The 25270-nt window shown below is 37.6% G+C and overlaps 1 protein-coding gene across 2 annotated transcripts in view; it reads right to left on the bottom strand.

Moving 5' to 3' along the window:
- The window catches only part of LOC103033502 (uncharacterized), a 57847-nt gene that overhangs the window by 27657 nt on the left and 4920 nt on the right, over positions 1 to 25270 (bottom strand). For both annotated transcript variants that reach the window (XM_022670703.2, XM_022670702.2), the window contains exons 4-11: positions 22108 to 22324; positions 19016 to 19206; positions 13533 to 13709; positions 8733 to 8830; positions 8278 to 8452; positions 4007 to 4200; positions 3722 to 3857; positions 1635 to 1839 (exon numbers count right to left, since the gene is read on the bottom strand). In XM_022670703.2, coding sequence (XP_022526424.2) covers positions 1635 to 1839; positions 3722 to 3857; positions 4007 to 4200; positions 8278 to 8452; positions 8733 to 8830; positions 13533 to 13709; positions 19016 to 19206; positions 22108 to 22324 — 1393 coding nt within the window. The remainder of the gene's footprint in view (positions 1 to 1634; positions 1840 to 3721; positions 3858 to 4006; positions 4201 to 8277; positions 8453 to 8732; positions 8831 to 13532; positions 13710 to 19015; positions 19207 to 22107; positions 22325 to 25270) is intronic.

Here is a 25270-nt window from a genome sequence, read left to right as displayed (position 1 = left end):
TCAAGGAATCATCTGTCTGACAACATGAAGCAGCAAGAAGATCTAAAAAGGCAACACTTTATGTCCAAATATGAAAAAAAAAACTTAAGAACAGAAGAAAAAAACTCATCTCTCAGTCTGGAAAAGGTTACAGTAAAAAAAAAAAAAAAATAAAATAATAATAATAATAATAATAATAATAATTTCTAAAGCTTTGCGACTCCAGCAGCCACAGGCAGAGCTATTATTCACAAACATCAGCCTCCCAAAATTACTCAAAAGGGCATGGACAACCCATTCAGGAGGTCACAAATGAACCCAGAACTAGTTATGGTTAAAGTTAACCCACCTCAGTTAAGGTTAGTGTTCTTGATTCAATAATAAAAAAGGGACAAGACGAAAATGGATCCATATCCATAGTTCCAAAATAAAAAACTCTGCTCTGACCAAAAGAACACAAAAAGGTCCACCTTACATTTGCCGAAAAAATTACAAATAAACCCCATCTCGATTCCCAGGACTTTGGGAAAATATTCTATTGGCTGACAAGAAAAAAGTGGAACATAAGAGGTGTGTGTCCTGGTTACATCTGGCGTAAAACTATAAGCATTGTAGAGAAAGAACATTATACAAAACAAGCATGGCAGTGGTAGTGTAATGGGGGCTGCTTTGCTGCTTCAGGGCCTGGACAATATTCTATAATAGATGGAAGCATGACTTTTCTCTAGAGAAAATTCTGAAGGAGAATGTCCAGCTATTAGTTTGTGACCTTAAGCTCAGGTGTACTCGCAGCAGGACCATGATCTAAAACACACCTGCAGGTCCACCTCTGAATGGCTAAAATAAACAAAATAAAGGTTTTTGAGTGGCCTAGTCAAAGTCTGATTTAAGATGTTGTGGCATGTTCTTAAACAGGTGGTTCATGCAAAAAAAATTCCAATGTGGCTGAATTAAAACAATTGTGCAAAGAAAAATTCCTCCACAGAGATGTGAAAGATTCCAATATTAATACTAATACTAATACACAGGGCCATGTTGGTTCGGATATATTTTTCCCTTATTAAATGAAATAAAATTTTTAAAAATGCTTTTTAAATTTACTCAGGTTATCTTTGTAAGACATTACAGTTTCGAAAGCGTTAAAAAAAAAAAGGAATAAATATTGTGTACATTATTATTGACAAAATGCAAAAACAAAATAAATCTGTAAGGGGCCAAATACATTTTCACGGCAATGTATTGCCTTGTAATATCATGAGGTAATCATATCATGAGGTTCTTGCCAACCCACAACCCTATATAACTGAATATCATAACTGAATCATAACTCCTGTTTTGTTATATGCATTTTATCGCTAGGTTCTTTCCAACCCACAACCTTATAAAATTGATATATTTAATCAATATATTGCATCATAACCCCTTTATCGTGATATGTATCATTTCGCCATGTTCTTGCCAACACGCAGCGCTAATTAATTTGTTTTTTGCCGCTCACGGACTTCCAAAAACACAGCCAGAACAGCAGAGTATTTTGGCTGCACTCTCTGTCGAGCTGATACAGATAGCAACCCAAGGCAGTTGGAGCTCTGACCCTTGAAAGAGACTGGCAGAATAGTTGGCAGGGTGTTTCTGTGCGTGTGTGTGTGTTGTACCTGCTGTCCCCCTGAGCCTGTGTAGTCTGCAGAACGTCCGGGGTCAGAAGAGCTGTGGACGCCTGGTGTGGAGAGGGAGTTATGAAACTGAGCCAGTCTGGCTCTGAATCTCAGCACTTTGTCAGACAGCTCAGTCTGAGCGAGTCTGTGCCACTCCACAAGCTCAGTCCTTTGCCTCTCTCTAACACGCGCTGCATGATGCCATCTGCGGAGAGACAGCAGGAGAAGGAATGAGAAAGATAAAGAAGTCGAAGAGAAAGAGCTGCAGTAAACGAGCCAAGACCACAAAATCATTTTATATTGTCTAAAATACCTTTTCTACCAATTTTTCCCCAATTTCATCCCTGCCCACTTGCTACGACTTTCAATAACACAGGACATTCTATCAGCACTGAGAGAGCAAGGGCTAGCACATGCAAGGACTTCCTCCAAGACAAGTAAAGCCAGTTAGCCATGTATTTTCATTCTGATATTAATGCAACATCATTGAACAGCTCAACACACTTGAAGGAGAACAATGCCCAGCAAACTTTCTCATGAATTGTTGGACAATGAAACTGAAACCTGGTTTTAGACCACATTATTTTATTATCTTGATCAACAGTTCTGGTGGAAACAGGCGAGTTGAGATGCACATTGAATTCTGCCGTGATTTGAGCAGCCGTGGTTTTATGTTTTTTGGATACAATCCGGGTTAGCACCCGAACATCCCTTTCAGACAGCTTCCTCTTGCAGCATCCACAGTTAATCCTGTTGGATGTGGTTCGCCCTTCTTGGTGGTAAGCTGACATTACCCTGGATACCGTGGCTCTTGATACATCAGAAAGACTTGCTGTCTTGGTCACAGATGCGCCAGCAAGACCTTCACCAACAATTTGTCCTCTTTTGAACTCTGATATGTCACCCAGAATGTTGTGTGCATTGCAATATTTTAATATTGAACCTTGACACTCTGCTCTTACTGGTGAAATGTGCAATTAATGAAGACTGTCCACCAGGCTGCTCCAATTTAGCCATGAAACCTCCCACACTAAAATGACAGGTGTTTCAGTTTCATTGTCCAACCCCTGTAGGTGGTTAATGGGCCTTATCATGTTTTAAGCTAGGCTGTTAGGAATAGGAAAATGGTACCCATGGACAAACCCATGATAGGAAAATGGTACCCATGGACAAACCTTTCTGGTTTCCAGTTGGACTACCCATACATTACCCATATAGTCTGATACTAACCCATAGTTTTGTTAAACCAGCAAACAATATGACACATTAGGTAGCATCCACACAAATCTATGAATGGAGCTTTACAAAAAAATAGAAATAGAAATACAATATGAAAAAATAAACTTAACTAAAGACTTTGGAGTTTAACACAACTGGTTTATAGTTCCTTTACATGTGTTTTATTGCAAATTTAATACAATTATTTGCCACCTTTTTTATGGTCCATGTTATAATTGTTAGTATCGTCCCAGGTTTGCTTTGTGGGTTGCAATAGCACTGTGAAAATCAAAGCCTTAGTTTAAAGCCTTAGTGTTTCATATTATATGTACTCTTAACAGTACAGTAACTCACAAACCTACATTAAAGCCCAGTCATGCAAAAAATAATAATAAAAAAGGTATAATAAAAATACCGTGATGTACTGTGAAACCGTCAGAATCTTGAAAAATACCGTCATATGCATTTTTGACCATATCGCCCAGCACTACTGCCCACACATTAACAGTAGTAAAGCAGTGGTTCTTTACAGTTGATTTTCACTACTATCTATTAGTGTTTCATTAAAACAGTTGTACACAGAGTACTGTCCAATTCTTAACTGTGGACATGTTCCAATGGCTTTCACACCAATACTACCAATTATAACATGGAAGTGGCAAATAAATAATTGTGTTGAATTTGCCATAAAACACCAGTAAAGTAACTATAAACCAGTTGTGGTAAACTCCAAAGTCTTTAGTTAAGTTATTTTTTTTAGCCAATTTCTCCACAATTTAGAAGGCCAATTACCTAACCTACTCATTAGAATTTCCCACCCCATCACTAGTATGATGATGATGAGTGTGTTTGTGATTGTGAGATGTTACCTTGCTTGCTGTTGTTTCTTTAATTTCTCTCTCCAAGTGTAGACAAACATCTGGAGCACAAGCCTGGCCCAAAGCACTTCCAATGGACAGAAAGAGTGCTGCCCAGAAAAAGCCACGGTCATTGTCTCGTCCTGCACTATCACGCATACACACACAAAAACACTTTTTATAAATTTATAAATTTCATAAAAAAAAAAAAAAATGAAGGCAAAACAGTAGCAAATAATGAGACAGTCACTTCATGTATTCTGTTAATCAGTAATTACATTTATAGAGATCTCAAACCTGCACTGGTGTGTTGAGAAGTTCGCTGTCTTTTGAAAAACAAGAGGATGAGAAAACGCTTTTGAAGCAGACGCAGCTCCAGTGCTCTTCTCCACAGCTGGAAGAAGCTTCTCACAGTCAGAGTTTGTTGTCTTCTGTAGCTTAACGCCAACTTTCTTCTGTGCAGGACCAGTCCATTCCAGTAAGAAAAAATCCTGCCACAAATACATAATTCTTTGTTTAGTTTAGGAATAATTATCTTATTTAGTCTTACTTAGAATTTTCACCTTATTTTAAGTAATTTGAACTCCAAATAAACACAAAAAGTTACCAGTCAACTTATTCTGAAATATAATTTTTTGTTTGATTTGACTCTTACTTCACTCATTTTAAAGCTTTGTCATTGCTTATTTAAAGAATACTTTATAAGAAAATTTAGCTTACCCCATTTGCAGATTTTTTTTTTTGTTGAGTAATTTAAGCATTTATGTCTCAATTTAAATACATTTTATTTAGTTTTTGCCAATGGATTTTTTGCAGTGCAGATCCAACCTGATTTACACATTTACCCCCCCCCCCCCACCTCTAAAATCACCTAGAAGAATTTGTTGAGACACATGTGAGTCTTTATGTATAGGTTGAAAATGTGCTTGTTTAATGTTTATTTATTAATGTGCATTTCCAGAGAAATGCTGCAGATCAGGGGATTAACTGACAGAAAATGATTGTGAACTGAGAAATGCTGGTGCTTTTGTCCAATTGTTCACACGCATTTATTCAGGTTTGTGGGAGAAAGGGGGCACGGATGCTATTGTCTATGTCTATGTTACCTTCTGGCTCTTTCCTTTTAGCTAGGCTGTCATTAGTCACACATGCATGCATCCAATTTCAAATAAAACTATTTTTAGCCTTTTCCAAGTATAGTTACCACCCAAAAAACTATAGAATGAATTTCAAAATTTCAATCAAAATTAAAAAGTGTATGTTGCAAATTCAAAAAAATAAAAAATATAGCAATTATACATTTTAAAATAGACTGGGTTACTTAAAATTTATTTTCAGTTTGGATATTATCATGCCCCAATACGGCCGTTGTACAGAGTGCTGGGCAAAAAATAACAAAATTACTGGACCTCAGAAAGCTGTAGGACAGCGGAGCTGGGCTATTCAACAAAGGTTAGTACTCTTTATCATGATTTACTACACCCAAAGTCAATTTTACACTGGAGTTCTCCTTTAAGCACCATCATAAACTTGTATTCTAGTCTGAACAGAGTCCAAGTACAGGTTAAAACATATTTTTTCTTATTGTAATGTCATTTAAGGTCATTGGTTTGTGCTGACTCTCTCCCAGCAGCAGCTCGAGGGTTAAACTGAACTGTAGTAGTAATAGAAACGCTGCTCAAACAGGTTCAGATCTGGTGTTTGACTTGGCCACTGCTGAATATTTCACTTTATACTTCCTGGATTTCTTTCACAGTATGTTCAGCCTTGCTGTATTTGGTTGAATCTGAGCAGAAGGAAAACCCTGTACACTTCAGAATTCATTCTTCTGTTCTGGCTTCTGTCACCCTTTCAATAAACACTAGTGACACAATGCCTTTGGAAGCCATTCATGCCCATATTACCACCATCTTTTAAAGAGGATGTAGTGAGCTTTGTGCCGAGCCATTTCAAGCCTTCTCCATACTTTCTTCTTCCCATCATTCCAGTACAGGTTGATCTGCAACAGTTTTTCCAAACTGGGCTGGGTTCTTTAGTTTTCTGGTAAAAACTAATATGGTCTTTCTATTAATGATTTGCATGGTGGTGAACCCTTTTTATTTGTTCTCATGAAGTCTTCTCATTTTCTCAGAATGTACCAAATTGTTGATTTGGCCACTCCTGACATCTGTCTAATAGATTTCTTTTTTTTCAGACTAATGATGGTCTGTTTCTTTTCCACTGACAGCACATTTGACAGCATACTGTGAGTAAAAGCAACAGCTTCCAAATGCAAATACCACACCTTGAATCTGCTCCAGATTCTTTTTACCACCTTATATAATGATGTTTTAATTGACTTCAATTGCAATTAAATTGTTGCTTAAAAGTTGCTTAACTTTATCATACTCAATGACCAACCAGTCCCAAGGTGTAGGGGGTCACACACAAGCTGTTCAATTGCAGCCTCCATTAGATAAATGCTGAGTGCAAGAGAAACTGTGAGTAATATGAAGAAGGCTATGGAAGAGATGGCAGTCCCTAGCTTGGGTGGTTTTGCTCACACACTGCAGCTCAGTGTGCATGAAGGGCTTACTTTATAACACAGTGTTAACGACGCCATAGCAAATGCGCAAAAAATCCCAGAATAAATTTCCAGTAGCCTCAAAAAGTTTCGCTCAGCCCAGCTTTATTATTAATGAGGAGACAGGCCACTGACCGAGTGTAAATAGAAAATCTCTTAACGCTTATAACGGAGCCAGTTCAAGGACAAAGTTAAGCCTTTCAGGAGAAACAGCCAATCAGCTTGCTGGTTTCGTGGCATGCGGTGGGCTAGTGCACATGTCTATGGGCTAGTTCTTCTGGCTGAAACTCCACTCTCTTTGACTAGGTCTGCCTAACAACAGAGCCATCTATATTCTGATTGGCTCAACGAGACTACATTATAATATACAGCCGATGGATTGGTAAGCGTGAGAAATACCATGTGTGGCGTGTGAGCGTGTGAACTCGCTGAGGTGCGTGTGTTGAGAACACTGGTGTTACCCAGGCAACTCCCCTGAGCCCCTGTATCGGTATCGGCAGTTTTATATGGGAATCGGATCGCAATTCATCAAAGTGGATCGGCCTGTCACTACTAGAAATTTACATTTTGCATCTAATGGCCAGCAGTGCTACAAACACTGTCTGTATCCAACCAGCTTCAAGCACAAAGACCAAACATGCTCGGGCTTTTCTGACCTTTTGTGAAACAAACGCACTACCTGGGCTTGTGAAAAAGATGGGAAATGAAAAAGAACCACAGGAAATGGAGCTCAGTCAATATCAAGTCAATTAGCTCAAGTGGGTTATACTATGGATCGGCACTCCCTCGATACTGAGAAAGCACTTCGAGCCACACCGCTGCTTTACTGAGAGTTTGAATTGCTTTTCTGTACTGTACCCCTGGGGAAATTGTTATTAATGCAGGACTGCGGCTCGAGGTGACAGTTAAGCAACCTCAGGGGTGCTGAAACATCTAATGCACCTCTAACTACTTTGCTTTGAACATAAGTTTGGCTGGAACTAATCAATCGCTGGCTTTGGGGAAATGAGGGTATAAAAACAAAAGCTCCAAGATCAGCAGACCAGAGAAGAGGCCTTAAATAAAAAAAATGCATTTTGTGACCAATGTAATGGTTACTATCAGCATACTGTACTTTTTCAAATTATTTTGACTATTTATCATACAGTCATATCAAAAGTTTGTACACACATTCTTATTTAATGCTTTTTAAATTTTTTTTCCAACATTGTAAATTAATACTGAAGTCATCCAGACTTTGAAGGAACACACACGAAATCATGTGGGATGCTGTTAACTTGCTATTTCTGAGGCTGGTAACTCTGAAAAACTTATCCTGGTCTCTTTGCCTTCCATTTTTTTGGCAGTCATAAAGTTTCCGATGGTCTTTGCGACTGCACTTGGGGATAAGTTCTTTAAATTGTTAACCTGTTTTGTATAAAATATACAGATTAGATTTTCTACATTTATATTATTTAACTTAAAGTTGTACTGTTAGAGGGTAGGCAGTTTAATCTTAATCATAGCCAAATATAGAGACAATATGAGAAATATTAAGTTAAATGAATATTATTAATTGCTGAACATGTCTTTAGTCTTTTAAAAATAAAACGGTATGAGGATTGTGATTTTTTTACAGATTTCATAGGTTACTTTCTAAAAGGGGCGGGTTATCCCAAAATGACAGGGTGATCAGGGAATTCTTGGACATTTTTAAACAGCTTGATAATTTTATGAAAATAGCTAAATTAATAATTAAATTGCCTTTAAAAAATCAAGTTTAAGAAAATATTAAAACAAAAAATTACATTTACCCATATCCAAAACCAGTCTAGTTAACCAGACTGTTCAAATTACGCAGTAAATTAAAAATCAACAAAAAACAAGATATGTGTTTTTCATAGGACAGCGACGATTTGTAATAATGTGTTCATTCAGAGTAAATCTTGAAAAATGCCTTTTAATATAAATATAAAAAACAAAAGGTACATTACATTAATTTCAACCCATAAACAGCTAGACCTACCTTGCTAAATGAGCCTGGTCACTTCTCTGATGTAGTTCCCTTATCTGTACCTTCAGCCGTGAGCTATGTAGCCATTTCTCAAAGGCAGCCTGCAGTAGCCCTCTGTCCTGTAGGTGGCGCAGTCTCTGCATAGCCTCCCTCACCTCCTTCGCCTGTCTCCATCTCCTGAATGTTGCTGAGGAGCCACAAAGCCATCCATCATTTCTGTGATCCATTGCCTTAGCAGCCTTTCCTCAGCTGAAGCGGTTCATGCCCCAGGTGATAGGCTGTCAGGACAGGGACGGTGTGTGTGTGTGTGTGTGTATGAGTGGGGGGGGGGGGGGGGGGGGTTAGTATAGCACACTGCTGTCAGGTGCTTCTATTGAACACTGCCAGTCATTTTAGTTAAAGGAAAGCATTTGGTAGTGGATTTTATATATATATATATATATATTTTTTGGATGCACTGCACTTGCCAGATAGTAAACGAATGGAACGAAGCTGCTCCACAGCCTGTGCAAGATGCATCAACCGGACCCTCTGGGTGTGCTGATTCCACCGCTGAAGTACCAGCCTGTGTAAGGAAGCAAAGACATTAGAGCAGAAACATGGTGCTAATGATGGACTATCATTTTTTTTTTTTTTTCAATTATTCATACCTGTCAAGTCTCCCGTTTTGGCCGGGAAACTACCGTATTTTACTCCTCTTTCCCGCCGTCCTCCCGTAATAGTATTTTCCCGTAAATTTCCCGTATTATAATAAAAATTTAAAAACTTTATTATTGAGGAGACAGGGCACTGACCGCTCTGTGTCTCTTAACCAATCGTGGTGCCGATTCAAGGAGAAAGTCCCGCCTTTCAGGAGAAACAGCCAATCAGCTTGCTGGTTTTGCGGAGCGCAAATGAGGGTCAGTGTGGGGAAGACGCCCCGCCCCCCGCTGTGAGTTCAGGCAGCTAGTCGGAGCAGCTGATGTTAAAACATGGATATACGGAGATTTTTCTAAAAGAAAGGTAAGGGTAGGCTAATCATGTAAACTGTGAGGGGATTTTTCTGATAGCTGCGTAAAAATACTCGTCTCCGAATAAAAACAGACAGATTAAAACTTTTAAAAAATTAAAACCGAAATTAACTGAAATGATCAGAAAGAAGTATTAATTAAAAAGTATTAATTATGTAGACCCCATTAGAACTAATTTTTACTGATGGAATATATCTGGTCCATGTCTTTTTAGTAAAAGCTCATGATACTATTTTTAGGTCACCAACAGTCAATTTGCAGAATTTGTGCACCCTTTGTTCAATTTTAAATCCATTAAATAAATAAAACATATATCATATAAAAGAGTGCATTTATGCCAAAAAAGACATGAAATCTTAACTTTTTTTAAATATCTAGAAAAGGGTTATTAATTTGGCTGTATTAAAAGAATGACATATGTAGGAATGTCCACAAAATTTCAGTGTCAACAAAGGTAGTCTGTAAATGGTTCACATGTGGTTATCTTAGATTTCTTGTAAACCTGTCTTAAAATGTAAGGGATACTGAACTTCGTTGGGCTGGTGGGACGGCTTTAATCGGACGTAGGAAAATATCCCTTATTTTTAAATCTAAAACTTGACAGGTATGATTATTACATATGACACTACCACCACCCTGTTTAAAAGCTGTTCAACTTTTCATGTTCTCACTTATCATTTATCATTATTCTGTAAAGTGTTTTTAATGTGAAACATATGATGAGTCACCCAAAACAGGGCTGGGCAATATGGCCTCAAAATAATATCACAATATTTCAGGTTATTTTTGCGATAATTATATTTTTGACGATTCATTTGGCGAAATTAATTTTATGAATACACTACTGCAAAAGAAAATCAGTTTTATTTGGCATAAATGTAAGAGTTTCATATTTAGTTGAAAGAAACTTACCCAGATGGTAAATTTGTATGAAATTATAATAGTGTAAGAAAAAAAAAATGTAACAAAAGTAAAGTACCGGTAATGTAACAACAAAGATCTAACGCACATTTAGTGCATGCATACTGCAAACAATTAATTAGTAAATACAGTCAATATCAAAAATAAAAATAGAAAATAGACTGCTTTCAATTATATAATATATAATAATACATAATAATCCCAATATGGAGTTTTTTTCATTGTGTTATTTTACTGGCGGTATAATTGCGTATGATTTGATATGGCACACCTAATGCTAAATCTTCATTTTTACAGTCCACATCACATTAAATAAATGGAATAAATCACTCCGTGTGACTTAACACACAAGCTGTACTGGGATCCAATAGTGGCATTAGCTGCAACAACTGCTTTAGCTAGCTAGCATTTGCTTGTTTACCTAAAGATTGGCTGCCTTTTTCTGTGTAAATGTCACTCATATGTGACTTGAGTAGCACTGCTATTACTAAAACTGCACTGCTGAAGTTAATGTATGATTCAAATAGCATTATCCAATGAAAAACATGTATCTCCAAAACAGCAACTTTACAGGAGAGAGAAAAAAAACCTATTAAATTTCATTGAAAGTCACTGTAAAATGAGTTTATTTCAGGTTATTTTGAAGAATTTCTTGTGGTCTATTCATCAAGAATTGACACAGTGTAAAGAACAGTTTGTGTGTTCAAATTATGTAGTAAACTAAAAATTAACAAAAATGGAGATACTTGTTTTTCATTGGACAATTGGACGATGAATTGCTCTGCTGAGGTAGCTAGTTTGCTAGCTAAATGTGTGACTAAAATAATTCTGCTAATGTAAAATCAATGATTAGAATATAGCTAGCACTGTTGAGGTAAATGTATTGTACTTTGCTTCGATAATAACTTTTTTTGTTAAATTGTAGTTTTGTAATGTCTTTTTTCTTTAAGACGCAAGCTATATATAAAGAGAAGAGAAGCTGAAAGAAATGGAAAATCAATCAGAGCCAATGCACAAAAATTAGCCATGCCAAGTACAGCCATTAAGAATGTCCTGAGTAAGAAAGTCATCACTGGTGTACTAAGTAACAGATGTTGAACAGGGGATTGCAGTTGATGACAGAAACAATATGCGTGCTGTAAAGAAAGAGCCTAAAACAAATGTTAGTGTCTAAAAAAACAACCATTAGAGGGTAATAGTGAAGGCAGCACAATTTAATGTTCACAGAAGACTTCATGAACAAAATTTGCATCTTCACATGAACTAAAAGAAGAAACTAAAGGGAGTAACCTCCCAAAACAAACACCAGCTAAAAGTGACTGCAGTAAAAGCCTAAAAAAGCATCATAAAAGAAGAATGCAAAAGTTGCAAAAGTGATGTTAGTAAGTCAGAGGCTTGATGCAGTCATTGCAAGCAAAGGATTTGTAACTACAACCCCTGGCAAAAAGTATGGAATGACCAGTCTTGGATGAGCACTCCTTCAGACATTTCATTCTGTAAAACAAACTCTGATCAAAAACATGATACAATAATAAGGTCATTCCAAAGTGCAACTTGTTGGCTTTCAGGAACACTCAAAGAAATGAAGAAAAAACATTGTGGAAGTCAGTGAATGTTACTTTTATTGACCAACCACAGGGAAAAAAATATGGAATCACTCAATTCTGAGGAAAAAAGTATGGAATCATGAAAAACAGATAAACAAAAGATGATTCAAAATACATCACTAGTATTTAGTTGCACCACCTTTGGCTTTTATAACGGCTTTCAGTCTCTGAGGCATGGACTTGATGAGTGACAAACAGTATTCTGCATCAATTTGGTGCCAACTCTCTTTGATAGCAGTTGCCAGATCAGCTTTGCAGGTCGGAGCCTTCTTGTGGACCATTTTTTTCAATTTCCACCACAGGTTTTCAATTGGGTTGAGATCTGGACTATTTGCAGGCCATGACATTGACTGAATGTGTCTTTCTCCAAGGAATGCCTTCACTGTTTTTGCCCTATGGCACGATGCATTGTCATCTTGGAAAATTATTTCATTATCTCCAAACATCTGTTCAATTGAAGGGATGAGAAAACTGTCCAAAATGTCAATGTAAACTTGTGCATTGATAGAAGAATTAACCACAGTCATCTCCCCAGTGCCTTTGCCTGACATGCAGCCCCATATCATCAAGGACTGTGGAAATTTGGTTGTTTTCTTCAGGCAGGCCTCTTCATAAATCTCACTGGAACGGCACCAAACAAAAGTTCCAGCATCATCACCTTGTCCAATGCAGATTCTTGACTCATCACTGAAGATAACTTTCATCCAGTCATCCACAGTCCATGATTGCCTCTCCTTAGCCCACTGCAGTCTTGTTCTTTTATGTTTAGGTGTCAATGATGGTTTTCTTTTAGCTTTCCTGTATTGAAATCCCATTTCCTTTAGGCGATTTCTTACGGTTCGGTCACATACATTGGCTCCAGCTTCTTCCCATTTATGCTTCATCTGTTTAGTTGTACTTTTTCGGTTTTCAAGACAAATGGCCTTAAGTTGCTTGTCTTGACGCTTTGATGTCTTTCTCGGTCTACCAGTACGCTTGGCTTTAACAACCATTCCATGCTGTTTGTATTTGGTCCATATCTTGGATACAGCTGACTGTGAACAGCCCACATCTTTAGCAACCATGCGTGAAGAGTTACCTTCTTCAAGAAGTTTCACAATCCTCTCTTTTGTTTCAAGAGACATTTCTCTTGTTGGAGCCATGGTTCTTGCCACTCTAATTCGTCCAGCAGCCCTCCAAGGTGTCATGACTGCAGGTGTTTTTAACTGCAGACTAACGAGCAGATCTAATCTGAGGCAGGTGTCCATTTAGGGAAAGGAAATTGACTGGGTGTGTCCTTATTTTCTACCTTCAATTTGAGTGATTCCATACTTTTTTCCTCAGAATTGAGTGATTCCATATTTTTTTCCCTGTGGTTGGTCAATAAAAGTAACATTCACTGACTTCCACAATGTTTTTTCTTCATTTCTTTGAGTGTTCCTGAAAGCCAACAAGTTGCACTTTGGAATGACCTTATTATTGTATCATGTTTTTGATCAGAGTTTGTTTTACAGAATGAAATGTCTGAAGGAGTGCTCATCCAAGACTGGTGATTCCATACTTTTTGCCAGGGGTTGTAAATATGTTTTATTCAGTTTAAGCTAATCTTTTTTTTGGTAAAAAAGTGACATTTAATTAAAACCTACTCTCATTTTTTTCAGGTTCGGCCAAAAAAATTATTTTGGAGCATCCTAATAATATTTATGGACGTTAATGCAGATGTTCCAGTAGGTAAATGGGCTGGTTGTACCTGTGCAGGTGTCTGGTTTGCTGTCTTTTCTTCCAAACACACAGCCACATAGTCCAGGTCCTGATACGCAGCCTCTGCTCCCTCCACGCCCGAGCCCGCTGCATCTGCTGGGATCTGGAGATCTGCTTCATCCAGGCCCGTCTCCACAGCAACCAGTGCTTATACAGAACCGACAGACTAAGAAGGCAAACAACACAAAGATCAATATACACTAAAACACAATCAGATACCCTCTACTGGGCTGTAACTTCAGGCAAATAGTAGCATCCAATCATATGAGTGCAAATGAAGTATCCAACCCCTCCCCATCCCATCCCATGAGTCTTACTAAGACTTTCTAACCTTTCTAATCCTGTGAGTGGAGAACAGCTGTGCTCTTTGAAATGCCAGTGGTCTCTGCATAACGATGAGGAACTAATTGGCTCGGATGTAATTTCCATTCTGAATTTTTTTTTATCCGAATTTGCTCCAATTATGTAGAAACTAAGGGCACACAACTGACACATGGGCCCAAGAGAGTTCCTACTACTTAAGCTTAGAGAGAAAGGAAAGTTATATGACAAAAGGAGAAGAAGATACATTCTTGCTTAAAAAAAACTTCTTTAGTTCTTTAGTTTTTGTGCAGCTATATATATATAAAATTAAGCAATTTATACAAATTTGTACCAGAGACTATATAAGAAACACCAGTACATCTGCTCAGTCATGCATTTTCCTAATTAGCCAAACCATGTGCCAACAAATTGTACAATCTTCTAGACACAGGCCAGCAGCTTCAGGTAATTACATTCACATTCATGGCATTTGGCTGACACCATCATCCTGAACAACGTACAGGGTTACTCGTATTAATAGGAGTGCGCCAATGTGGTGTTAGGAGTCTCACCCAAGGATTCTTATTGGTCTAGCCCAGCCTCCCACATGATACTTTCTATTTAATTTGGCTCCTCAGGTCCCCACTTGTAAATCTACAGAGATATTTATTTATTTATTTATTTTTTATGAATATCTTCCCAAAGTCTATATAAATATTTATACCACAGTTAGTTCCGACCCTGCAATGTGATTGGCTGAGAGGCATTTTATGAGTGACTTTATCAGGCAATAACGCACTGTAACCGAAGCTCTCCATGTATTACTCCGCCTCATACAGGTAACCTAGCAACGATGCAAAGCTTACCAGCCAAATACAAAGCAAATGTGATATCATTAAACACCACTGGTAGGCGCTGGATCCCATAGATACAGTGGAGAAATGCCCTGTCTCAAATAGGCAGCACAGACAAAGACGTAGTTCTACAAATAAATAAGCAATAATACACACATTACCATCCACTAATATCAGGTTAGGACTTGTTATTATTAAAATAAAAGCTTAAGTGTATATATTTTTCAGCTAAAATGGGGTATTTTAAGCTGAACGTGAGGTAGGCTTGTGTAATTCTGCAGGTCTTGCCGCTGGGGGGTGCCGAAGTAAACAAAAACATTTTCTTTCAGTCAAATGAGCACTGGACTTTATTCTACACAGATTTCTCTCCTAAAAAACGTTTATTTGGGTGAGTAATATGCTTCTGTTTATTTACAGTAAGCTTAGATTTCCTAAATTTTGACTAACATGCCCGACAATGCCAGCACTAGAACAGTTCCGCCCTCTCTTCAAGTCTGAGCAACCAGAACCAGCAAGCTGGTGAACTGTGGCTTAGAAACCATCTTAGTTAGCTACCTAACTCGAAAATTAAAGTTATAAAAAAAATGCTTTTTTGGGGAAAAAAAATCTTCTTAAAAAAAGGTGTTTTTAGCCTATTTAATTCATGCAGTGGAGGAAAAAGTGGCAAAATAAATGAAAGGCAAGAGGTAGCTTACTCTCAGGTAGTGGTGTCATCCCTCATGCTAAACCAAATATGGGTTAACCAGCAACATCACATCAACCATCCCAATGGAAAGAAAACAGTAGAAGACCAAGTTGTGTTCCAGTTCTGTCAGCCAAGAACAGAAAGCTAAGGATAGAATGGGCCTATACTCAACAAAACAGAAAAACACTGAAAAATGTAGCCTGAATAGATAAGTCTTGGTTTCTGCTGAATCTAAGGGTCAAAATGTGTTGCTAACAGCCTTCATGATCCTAACCTGACTTGTGTCAACAGTCCAGGCTAACCATGTGCATCCCTTAATGGCCATAGATTACCCATCTTCTGACAGCTACTTCTAGCATACATTTCTGAATGTCTGAATCTCCTGGTCTATCACACCTACACAATCACAACCATCGTGGAAACAGAATATCAAAGGAATTGTTCCGTCCTCTTAGAAAATCCATGCCATAAAGAACTTCTGTTTTGCTAAGGGAACAAAGGAAGGCCTCAACCTGCATTAGTGCAGAATTTCTAATGAAGTGCTCAGTCAGGTTGGAAAATGAAACAGTGAGGTGTTTGTATTGAATAAAAGTGCATTTGTTTTGCTGAGCATGAGGCAGAAAATATCTAAGTTAGGAGGAATTTGCCTGAGGAAATCTCTCAGGTGTTCAAATCTGTCAAATATGGAAACACACACTTGAGTGCAGTTTAAATGTGATCGACGGTGGGGTTTGTAGGTCACGGAAAACTGCATAACTACAAAGCCACTGCAAGCGTGCCGAAAGGCATTGACCTCCAAGTGCACAGGTTACAAAAGCTTGGCAGAAACCTTGAGTTCATGCATCAGAATAAGCACTGTGTCTTTAATGAGGCATATTCTAGATTTTCCATGGCTTTTCTAAATGTATTTGTGAATAATCTCTGCCCAAGTCTAATAACTCTCTGCTGTATTTCACCACTATCACCAGTAAGTCTAAAAGTGGGTCACAGGCTGATGTCAGCTGAACCCTAAGCTCACTGGGGGTTCTGTATTGTGTATTTTCTATGTTTAATGTTTTGCCTGATTCTTTGTCCTGTGATAATGATGTTTCTGTAAAGCTGCTTTGTGCCAACACCAGTTGTAAAAAGTGCTATACAAATAAATTTGATTTGATTTGAAAACACAGGGCTAGCATAGCTCTGCCCTCTCTTTGAGTCTGAGCAACCGGAACTAGCGAGCTGGTGAGCTGTCCCTTAGCAACCATCTTAATGAGCTATCTATCCAAATGAGCAAGCTATCCAAACATTTACCAATTTATGTTTCTTTATCTCAATGGTGTGTGCGTTGCCATGGTAATGTAAACAAACATTCATGCATCAGTAATGCATTGGAGCTGGACATCTTGTGCTGTCCTTTGAGCATGCTAGCCATTTAGCGATGCTGCGTCAAAGGCAGTTTGAAAAGAGGAGGTGGATGACTTCACATGTATCAGAGGAGGCATGTGCTAGTCTCTTTACCCTCTTTGAGTTGGAGTCGTTACTAATAATAGGGGGGTTTATAGGAACAGGCATTAGGTAACTGCATTTCTGGTAATTTCTGGTAAATTTCTATTGAAATCAAAGGCATTAAGATAGAGTTAGAGTTTCTTCCCACTTTATTACAGTCTAACGCAAAAACTGGAGAGTTAAACAGTTGAGAGTTGATTTTCACTCTAAAAAGTGTAATTTTAACTCATTCAGATTGAGATTTAAAATGTTAAATGTTAGAGCTGTCAGAGATTAATATTTCAGTGTTAACCTAAATAAACTCAACAAATACTGCCCAACTGCACAAATATTAAATTAAACTCCACCCACTTGAACTCAATATTTGCATAATGGGCGTGCCCATTTTATAGATTTCATTTCTTAATATTTCAGTGCAAGCAGATGTTTTTCTGAGGTCACCTAGTTAGTGTGCCACCTTGGGAACCACTGCACTAGTAGTTACACAGGAAAGGGATGAAATCCTCCCCCTAAGAACCGACAACCCTTAAAGTTACCAATGTAGCTATAGCAGTGGAAGGTCAGTAACGTAGTTGCTAATTTACTGGTTGATTGTAATGCTTTATTTTATGTCTTCAAAAAGGGGACAGGTGGCGCAGAAATTAATTATTATTGTCAATTACTTGATTCACACGATTACTTGACTCTGTGACAGGTAGCTGATAGGGAGCCTTTGCCATCTGTTGCAGCATTTGAAGTGGAACGGTAGGTAAGTTAGCCAGCTGGCTAGCTACATTTTTTATGCTTCTTACGAAGAGAATGGCCATAAAACAATGAAACTACACATTACACTATGGTAATATAGTGGACATTGTTATTTTTAACTTGTTATTTTAATTTGTGGGTTTATTTGGTCTTGGGAATTTGTCTTTTTTGCTTCTGGGATTCTTCTACTATCAGTAACTGTACAGTAATTCACACTCTGAGCCACCACTCTTTTGTCCATCATGCCATCGGACTGTACAACTCCTCTTTGCAGGGGAGGAGGGGTCACAGGAGGACAGACTGATTAAAACAATAACCGGACTATGTGCAATAATTTCTATTTCTAAAGACTGACTAAAACATACCCAAACTATGTGCAATAATAATAATAATAATAATAATAATAATAATAATAATAATGTGCAATACCTCCCCTGCTGGACTCTTGTATATTGTATTTTTTATTTATTTATTTCCAATTTTCCTTGTGTATATTCATTGTTTACTGTAATGACGCTGCTGGAGTTTCAATTTCCCGGAGGGAACCCTCTGTCTAATAAAGATCGATCACTAAAGGTCACACTTTACACATGCATTTCTGGAGAAAAAAAATTAAATCATTAAAAGTTAGTAAAGCATGTGGAGATGATGGAGGAATATTTCCAAATTTTACAGAAATATGAGTTCATTTAGGTTAAGCAGGTTTCTTTGGTCGCTTTTCCCTCTACCACTTGAGTCTAACAAGAACCGGAAAATTATATTCTTAGCCGTACAAACACAAAACAGAGGGGTAGGGCTAAGTGGTACAATGATATTGGCCATTGTGTCTGTACTGTGTTACTGTGTTACTGTGCAGAAACACATCCTTCATGTTAACTTAAACACACACTACAGGCTGTGCAAACTACGTCTTGGGGGCAGTAAATTGCATGGCAGTCTATTCGTTAGAAAGAAAAATGAACTCTGTTATAAGTATCTGGTGGGTTTGATGCTTTTTAAAACCTTCAGATGAAAACAGATTATCTACAGATCATATGATAGTGTGATGGGAGCTGTTTTTCTCTTCGAATCACAGCAAATGAGCTTCAATTTATGACTCTTATTTTAAATCCAAATTCAAATCCCTGCTTGACTTCACTGGGTGATCTTTTTCTGTTTGCGAAGGGAATTTAAAACAGAAGTATATCTCAACCCCCGGCTAACCAATTAAAGCAGAGAGCATCGAAGATGCTGGCTCAAAGGTTTGAGACATGCTCCACCACCACTCTCAGGCATTTCATTAAACCTCAAGCTGATTCACAGCGGGTGAGGCAGTGTCAGACATGATCCAGGTTATTGTGTAAACCCCGCAGGGCAGGCAGCAGCAGGGCTAGTGGTGTGAGATGCAGCGGTTACTCTTACTGGTGGTGAATCACGGCTGCTCTGTGGATTCGCTGGCTCTGGACGTGGTTCCTCCAAACACAATAGGTGATCCTCAGAGGTAGTGAATCACTGGCCTTAACAAGTCTTCTTCTTAATGCAACAACGTGGCCTCGAGTGCAACTGTCTGAGCCCAGCCTCGCCTGCTGTCTCCTCTCGTAGACATCTTTCCACTGAAACAAAGGATGTTACAATGGCTTTGTTACAAAAGGCTGGCACTTGGGGTTGTTTTTCCTTACCTAAAATACTGTAGAACATAAACAAAATCACTCACATTTGGTGTTGCTTACATTCTATGTTTATGTGGCCTTCTGTGTGTAATAATGTGCAAGGACAGTATTCACCATACTTGTGCTGGAATGTGGCCTTAAACCCATTCATACAGCAAACACGCTCAGTAACATATAATGAGCACACATGCCCGAAGTGGTGGGCAGGTTAAAGGAGAAATCCGGTGTAAAATTGACTTGGGTTTAGTAAAACATGGTAACTAGCACAAACTTTTGTCAAATAGTCCATCTCTGTTCACCCCCCAGCATTTTAGTTGATGCTCCAAACAGGCTTACAATGCTAGATATAGGGGCATATCATTGCCCATTCAAAGAAATCGCTATTTCTACACCATTAATACGCTCAAAGTAGCTCCATACTTCAATGGTAGAATTCTGAGGCCCTGACATTTAAAAAGAGGCATTGAGAACTTTAAAAAAGTGTACAGGTAGTTCATTAAAAACGCTGTTTATAGACTTAGTACCTTCAGGTAGTTTTCCAAATGCTGCATTTTTGAAAATAAGTCACGATAAGTAAACTGACCAGCATGAGCAAACTTCAAGTGATCGTTGTGATTGGCTCCGTTCAACAGTAGTCAACATCGTATTAAAAAGGATCAGTTTTTGTTAATTTTTGTTTTGACATATTAGCGGTTTTGTTTTGCTCGTCAGGCTACTTATCATGACTTAATTTCAAGATGGCGGCACCTGGAGAACTGCCTTAAGGTACTGTGTTTATGTGGCATTCTGTGTGTAATAATGTGTTGTGAAGTAAAGCTGTTGTTTAGTAACAAGGACAGTATTCACCATACTTGTGCTGGAACGTGGCCTTTAACCCCCCAATGCAGTAAATGCACTCAGTAACATATAATGAGCACACATGCCCGAAGTGGTGGGCAAGTTAAAGGAGAAATTTGGTGTCAAAAGGAATAGGGTTCAGTAAAACATGGTAACTAGCACAAACTTTTGTCAAATAGTCCATCTCTGCTCACCCCCCAGCATTACGAAATACAGCGCTTTTAGTTGATGCTCCCAACAGGCTTACAATGCTAGAGATAGGGGCATAGTGTTGCCCATTCAATGTGCATCAATCTTGGTCGAACATAAATATGTAGTTAAATAAAAGCTATGTTCAGTTTAGGTGGTGGTTATGATTTAGATACAGCTCTGGAAAAAAATTAAGAGACCACTTCAGTTTCTAAATCAGTTTCTCTGATTTTGCTACTTATAAGCATAAGTTTGAGTAAAATAAATATTGTTCTTTTATTCTATAAACTACGAACAGCATTTCTCCCAAATTTCAAACAAAAATACTGTCATTTAGAGCATTTATTTGCAGAAAATGAGAAATGGCTTAAATTATCAAAAAAAATGCAAAGCTTTTAGATGCCAAATAATGCAATATTTGGTGGAATATGGGTTTTAATCACAGTTTTCATGCATCTTGGCATGTTCTCCTCCACACTCCACACAGTCTTACACACTGCTTTTGGATAACTTTACGCCACTCCTGGTGCAAAAATTCAAGCAGTTCAGCTTGGTTTGATGGCTTGTGATCATCTATCTTCCTCTTCATTACATTTGAGAGGTTTTCAATTTGACATCGTCATTTTTAAGTGGCCTCTTATTTTTTCCAGAGCTGTAGTTGTTTATCATCGTCTGAAAGTTTAAACTGCACTCTGACCAGCTTTCAGAGTTCCAGTCTTTTAAACGCACACAGTATAGTATCACTCCTGCGACCGCCCAGGGATTATGTTAGGAGTCAGGACCTCTTTGCGAGTTGCAACCCCCCTGGTTAAAAACCTGTGAACACTTATCAGAATCCCGCTCAAGGGGGCCTCTCCCACTAGTTGCTGACAGTAGCATATAACCAGACTGGAACATGTTCAGCAGTATCCAAGCACACCAGCTGTTCACTGATCAAATTATCCTTTATATTTAGCAATATTTGATTAACTTTACATGTCCTTACTTATCTTATTTAACTGAACTGAGTTTTATACGGTTATATTTGTAGCCACGCTGTGTCTGAGGAGGTAGAGCGAATTTTGACACACTTTCGCACGCTTGATCCGACATTATTTATTATAACGTTATTACATTTTTGACAGAGGCGGCATTTTTACAGCACTGGACAAAACTAGTAAATAATTAATTTATTTTTCTTTCTCAAAATGTGACCTGGCGATAAGGGTACCACTTTAAAATAAGACTACCTCTATAAAGGGTTTATAAATGGTTTGCAATTAGTTTATTAATGGTTACTAATTAGGTTTTAAATGCCTTAAAAATCATTAATAATCAGTTATAACAAATATGTAAAAAGTGCAACAGTATAGATGGCTGTGGATTTACTATTTGGCAAACAACAGGTCATTGTTGCCCTTTCTACATATGTGTTATAACTGATTATTAATTATATGATTTTAAGGCATTTACAACCTAATTAGTAACCATTAATAAACTAATTGTAAACCATTTATAAACCCTTAGTCTTATTAGGTAGTCTTATTTTAAAGTGGTACCGCGATAAGAAACAAACACTAACTTACACAGTACATTTACAGATCAGTGTAGGGAAGGGTTATGGTATATGGTGGGGTCCATTTTGCTTGGGGCCCCGAAATGCCTTGAAACAGCCCTGATAATACCCATGTGCTATTATTGGTGTGGGAGAATAATTCTCAAAAATAGAGGTCTATGTACCTTTTTCTTCTCAACAGTCATTCCACAAACCACCAAAATGAGCCCCCCTGATGTGGAGAAGCACTACTTTAACACCCACTCACAGCTCTACACCCTCACCCGGTGAAAAGCCTGTGCTAGCGTTTGCGCTCTCTGGGCCATCTCTGCAGTGTCTGTCTGAGCACGCTGGAGCAGAACAGCCCGCTGGAGAGCAAGCAGAGCTTTACTGAGAATCCTCCTCTGGTTATAAAGCCAGGCTTTAGTGTGAGAACTGAGACCAGCACACCATCTTCTAAAGCATCGCTGGAGCAGATGGAACTGGTACAGAGCCTGGAACCTGCGGATACATAACCATGTAGCATAAGAATTTCAGGTATAAATTGTTTTTGATACACTATATGGACAAATATAGATAAATACATTATTTTCTAAGTTCAATTTCACGTTAGCCACAACTACGCTCAATTACTGCCAGACCTGTATAAGTTTGACAATATAAGGCAGCTAAAAGATCTCAAAAAACAACACATTATGCTGCAATCTGAAGAAATTCAAAAACAAATGCAAAAACAAAGTCATTGATCATCTATCAGTCAGGGTAAAGTCATTTCTAAGGCTTTGGAAGTAAAGCGGAACACGAGGAGAGCATTCATTCACAAATCGATTTTTTTTTTTTTTTTTTTTGTGAAAAACACTGGTAAACCTTCCCAAGAGTGACTGGCCTACCAAAATTACTCCAAAATGGCATGGTTAACTCATCCAGGAGGTCACAAAAGAACCCAAAACAACATTTAAATAACTACAGGCCTCATTCATCCATATTCACCAATAAGAACACAGAAGCATATCTTACAGTTGCCAAAAAGAACATCTTGATTGCCAGGACTTTAGGAAAATATTCTTAGCACTGACAAGACAAAATTGGAACTTTTTTTGGAAGGTGTTTTGTCTATTACATCTGGCATAAAACGAACACAGAATTTCAGGAAAAGAACGTTATACTGAACGTAAAGCATGGTGGTGGTAGTGGTCTGATTCTGTTTTGCTGCTTCAGAGCTCAAAAAACTTGCTGTAATTTATGGAACCATGAATTTTGCTCTCTACCAGAAAATCCTGAAGGAGAATGTCTGAACATCAGTTTTTGACCTTAAGCTATACAAATGTATACACTTCTTTATGCAGTGTACAAATAAAATATAAATGCATGAAAATCACAGAACCATTTTCCCCTCTTTCCATTTTATTAAACCTTTTTACTTAAAGATATGTAAATGTATTGGGCCATTGCACTTAATGGGTGCCATTTTAATTTTCCAAATTAAACTTTTCAACTCTGAATCTAATAAAAAGTCTATTTAACTATTCAAAACAACATGTACTGGTTGAACCCAAGCAGCTTTACTTAATTTTTTTACAAGGTTCTCAGGCCAAAGATGGTTATGAAACTCATGTGATATTTAAAAAAAAGCATGTTTAAAAGCAAGTCCACTAATTCCTTAGAATTTTTTAAAGAAAGTCTTTATTTAAAAAAAAAAGAGTTTAACTGCATGTTCAAATAATTAATATTTATGACAAAAAAAATCACTCCTGTTACTGAAACACATTCCTGTTACTGGCACTCATCGTTTCTTTTACTTTTTATAGCGTGGGTAACAGGACTGAGTTTTTAGCATAGGATTAGCAAAAACATAAAAAATAGCAAAATGGAGGCAATGATAATAGCATGAGAACACTGAGTACATTCTAGTGATTTTCCCCAAAATTAGTATTTCAAAAATAAACAAATAAGATCTAATAATTAATTTAGGTAACAGGACAGAGTGTGGAGATTGACCTCCTCAGTCACAGTTACAACAAGATCAAATATACAGAAATAAAAACCAATGAGGAAACTTAATTTTGGTCTATCCGTGGTCTTTAGAAGAACCAACTGATGTCACTTCCTGTTGTAGATGCGACTTGTAGAATGTTCCAGATGTTTCAGATTGAGTAATGTTTTACAGTAACAGGACTGAGTGAAACTCAGAGACTAAAATGTGTATTTTACCTTAAATATTATGGATTTATTATAAAACGTAACATTGCAAAAAAAAATATATATATATATATCTCTGAAGGATTTTAATAATTATATTTCATGGTAAAGTTTATAGTTTGAGAGTGGGGAAATGTAACAAATGCAATCCTTTTCAGTGTTTTAAGTAGTTTTTTTTTTATTACATATCTTACTTTTGCAATTAGGCCAATGTACAAGACGCTATGCTTAATAATAAAATGTATTTTAAAGTTATTTTGTGTGCACATTGGGGACAGAAATGGCACCCATTCGGTGGAATGGCCATATTATAACAAATGTACTGAATTTTTTATGCTAACAGAGTATTGTGGAATAATGTTAATGGACAATTTCTATGATAATCAAATTGCCATAATTGCCATAATTCCCAAACCAAAGTAACATAATTATCAAAATTGTGTGAGAACGGTGTGGTATTGTTGTGGTGGGTCTGGATTTTTCTTTCTGCTTTTTTATAATTATGTCCATCTTTTATTATCTGCCGAGCTATCTGCAGGGGTGTGAGTTATAATTTAGGCAGCTTCTGAAACATGATGCAAACATTTGCAATTCGTATTTGTCATTTTTCATGACATTAGGCTTCCTCTGCAATCCAGCTAATGGGGTGAGTAAGCAACTAAACAGAGAACCTGCACTGCTTAGAAAGACAGTCTGTAGAAATTCACTATGTGGGAAGTTAAAGCCAGTTATCAAAGCTAAACTGAGACAATTTGGGTTTAATCACTAACAGAAGCCAGGGCACAATTCCATTTCACATTTGTACTTCTATATCTCATTTGTGGTTGAAATCCTCACTGTTAAGAAAGAGAACAACCCTTCAAGAACTGAATACATAGTCAAAATAAGTATATAAAAAGAACACTGCTTCATTACCAGGCTACTGGTGCTGCAATGTAGTTGAGCCTGCTAGTCCGTTTTGACAGCAGAGGAGCTGTGAAGTTCAGCAACCTCACTGCTGTACTTTATCTCAATTCAGAGCATTGTAGCTCTTTAAAAATGGGGGAGGGAATGAGGCAATTTATTATTTATTTAACATCTACCCATAATTCCTGTCGGATAGTAAGATAAAAAAAGATCTTCTTGATCATATTTCCCAATTTTACCACACTTACTGAGGCAGCAACAGAGCCCATAAGGTGACATCATGTTGAAAAAAATAATGCATGGCCACAACTTTTAAGGTGTGGGAATGACTTCCAAAGGCGT

The sequence above is a fragment of the Astyanax mexicanus genome, chromosome 12 (assembly GCF_023375975.1).
Source record: "Astyanax mexicanus isolate ESR-SI-001 chromosome 12, AstMex3_surface, whole genome shotgun sequence".
NCBI lineage: Eukaryota > Metazoa > Chordata > Actinopteri > Characiformes > Acestrorhamphidae > Astyanax > Astyanax mexicanus.
This window is presented reverse-complemented; position numbering and strand designations above follow the sequence as displayed.